Consider the following 2,705-nt stretch of genomic DNA (forward strand, 5'->3'; position numbering starts at 1 on the left):
GTGTAACCCTCTTGTCGGCCTTCGCCGGCGGCGTGTTCGTGGTTGTTGGGTGCACCCATGGGCGTGCCTAGCCCTTCGCTTTTGTTGTTGTTGCTAGCAGTCTGGCTGCTCCATGACTACCTACTGGACATTAAGTAGTATAAGTTCATTAACTAGAGGTGAGAAGGGTTTGAACACTCTCATTATCGACGAGGGTCGGAAGGAGTATAAATGGCGACACGGTGTGACGTGGTGTTGACATACAAGATATGTATTTATGATGGGACTTTAGCCATGTTTTATTGACATAAGGGCATGTAATATATTTTTTCTATTGTAACGCACACGCATATTTGCTAATTCAATACCAACTACCTCTCGCACTAGAAATCGGCCCGGAATTGGAACGCTGCACTGTACGCCGATTTCCACTGTCGACGGAATCGCTTTTTGCATCGAGAGATGGCCCAGACACGTTCTTAAGTTCGTATGCCCTTTTCTTCATCTTGACTTGATCCATCCAGTTAGAATTTGAAGCTGCATCATCTTCAACCTTGTCGACGCCCACGCCCACGCCCTCCAGCTGAGTGGAGACGATGAAGGCGACGACGACGGTTATGTCATCTTGCTTCCCGCCGCACCGTTGACTCCCCGTATGCTTCCGGTAGCCGACGCTGAACGGCGAGTCCTTGACCTTGCTCCACGACATCTCGTAGGCGATGCCGGCAATGATGTCCGCCATGTTCTTGGGCGAGAAGCCCAGCGCCGTGCCTATCCGCACGACGCGCTCGAGTTCCGCGTCGAACATGTTGTCGAACAGCCCGTCCGTGGCCACCACCACGATGTCGCCGCCCCTCACCGGGGTCTCGCCCACCTCCGCCTTGGTGACACTGTCGGCGCCCTTAGCGGCGAGCTGGAGCGGGCAGTTGAAGCGGGCCAGCTGCGGCCGCGAGCGGTGCACGATCGCGCCGCCGCGGAGCACGGCGAAGCCGCTGTCGCCCACGTTGGCCCACCTGAGGGTGTCCCCGACGAGCGAGAGAAGGACCGCCGTGGACGCCCCTGGCACGCCCGACGAGGCCGCGCCCTCGTAGGCCCGTTGCAGCACCGTGTAGGGGCAGATGGCCCTGGGCGCCGTCTCCAGCGCGTCTTTGTAGGCGCTCGCCATGAGGCTCCGAGAGAAGGCGCCCGCGTCCACGCCTTTCGCGCTGTACGCGCTGACGCCGTCCGCCACGCCGATGACGCCGGGGTCGGCGACCCCGAAGTGCGCGTCGTGGTCGCTGTGCGGCACGTAGCACGACGCCCAGTCCATCTTCAGAGCCGTCGACGCGTCCTCGTCGCGGAAACAATCCTCCCGCGCAAGCGGTAGCTCGTCGAGTTCCGTGCGGTGGCGGTCGTGATCGCCGTCCTCCGAAACAGGCGGCGGCAGCACGGACGCGATGAAGGCGTCCATGTCTTGGTCATCGCGAGAAGACGAGGGAGATCGGTAGCCGAGGCGGAACGCGTAGCGGAGGGCGTCGAGGGCTCGTCTGTCGATCTCGCTCAGGGTTTGCTGGATCTCCTCTCTCCCCTCCATGACGTGCAGCAGCTCCATCTTCGTCACGATCTCTCTCCTAAGTTCTTCTTTTTTATTCGATTTGATGAGGGAAACTCTCGTAAGTTGTTGAGGGCCGCGTATAGTGCAACGTCGTGCGGCTATGTAGACAGACGGGACAGAGGCCAGACTAGCAAGTCCAAAAGGATTCGAGTTCTCGTTGGATACAAAATCGGATTTAACTCTACCGCGGAGAAAACTATGGTCTATTTGGAGACGGACAATCGACTTTTTCTCTCTCTCTTTTTTTGTTTTTTTTTTGAAAAAGACGGACAATACTAGTATCGTCTCCGATCCATATTACTTGTCGCTAAAATTGATGTATCTAAACGTTTTTTTTTTGAGGGTCAAGCAAAGCTTGTATATTACTGGTGTCTAGGCAAATCACCTAGGACATGTTCAGCCACACTGACTGGTATATCGGACTCCCACTGCAAGGAGTGGTTTACATCACATAACCGACCAAGTTTAGCGAGTGCATCTGCTACAGAATTCGCCTGTCGTTTACATAACATAATTTCATGATGGGAGAACCATAACTTGAGCTGTAGCTTGGTGTCTTCAATGATCGCAGAATAAGCAGAAGAGTCTACTGTCCGCACATCCATGGCTTCCGCAAGGAGCTGGGAATCGGTCTCAAAAGTAACCCGCAGCATCCCCATATCCGAAGCAAATGAAACGGCTTCAGCCATGGCGTAAACCTCAGCAGCAAAGGCGTCAGCTGTGTACTCCTTCCGGCCAGCTCTTGCAGCAAGGACAATTCCGGCCGCGTCTCTCGCCACCACACCCCAGCCCGCATGTGTCTCACCCGGCCGGTGCGATCCATCGAGGTTGACTTTGATCTTGTCACTCGGAGGGGCCTTCCATGGTGTTCCGTTTGTGGTGACCACCTGTTTTGCATAGATTTGGTGGTACTCTAGAGCGCAGCACCTCGCCCGCCTTGCCACATCCGCAGCTGTGTCCGCTAACTCCCCTTCTCGCAATTTATTACGGTTACTCCACCAAAACCACCAGAAAGTCAGGATCAAGATGCGTTTTTCCTCAGCTAGTCCCCAAAGAAAGTCCAACATTACATGCACAGACGTGATCCCCTCCAACTACATTCTTTCAGATTCCAAAAAGAGATCCCTCCAAA

The 2,705-nt window shown here is 55.0% G+C and overlaps 1 protein-coding gene across 1 annotated transcript; it reads right to left on the reverse strand.

The window, feature by feature from the left end:
* Positions 1 to 331: 331 nt before the first annotated feature.
* Positions 332 to 1,570, reverse strand: LOC119279518 (putative protein phosphatase 2C 24). The gene has a single exon (XM_037560737.1). The coding sequence runs from the start codon at positions 1,568 to 1,570 to the stop codon at positions 341 to 343; it is 1,230 nt and encodes a 409-aa protein (XP_037416634.1). The 3' UTR covers positions 332 to 340.
* Positions 1,571 to 2,705: the final 1,135 nt, after the last annotated feature.

This window comes from Triticum dicoccoides, chromosome 3B (assembly GCF_002162155.2).
Source record: "Triticum dicoccoides isolate Atlit2015 ecotype Zavitan chromosome 3B, WEW_v2.0, whole genome shotgun sequence".
NCBI classification, from domain to species: domain Eukaryota; kingdom Viridiplantae; phylum Streptophyta; class Magnoliopsida; order Poales; family Poaceae; genus Triticum; species Triticum dicoccoides.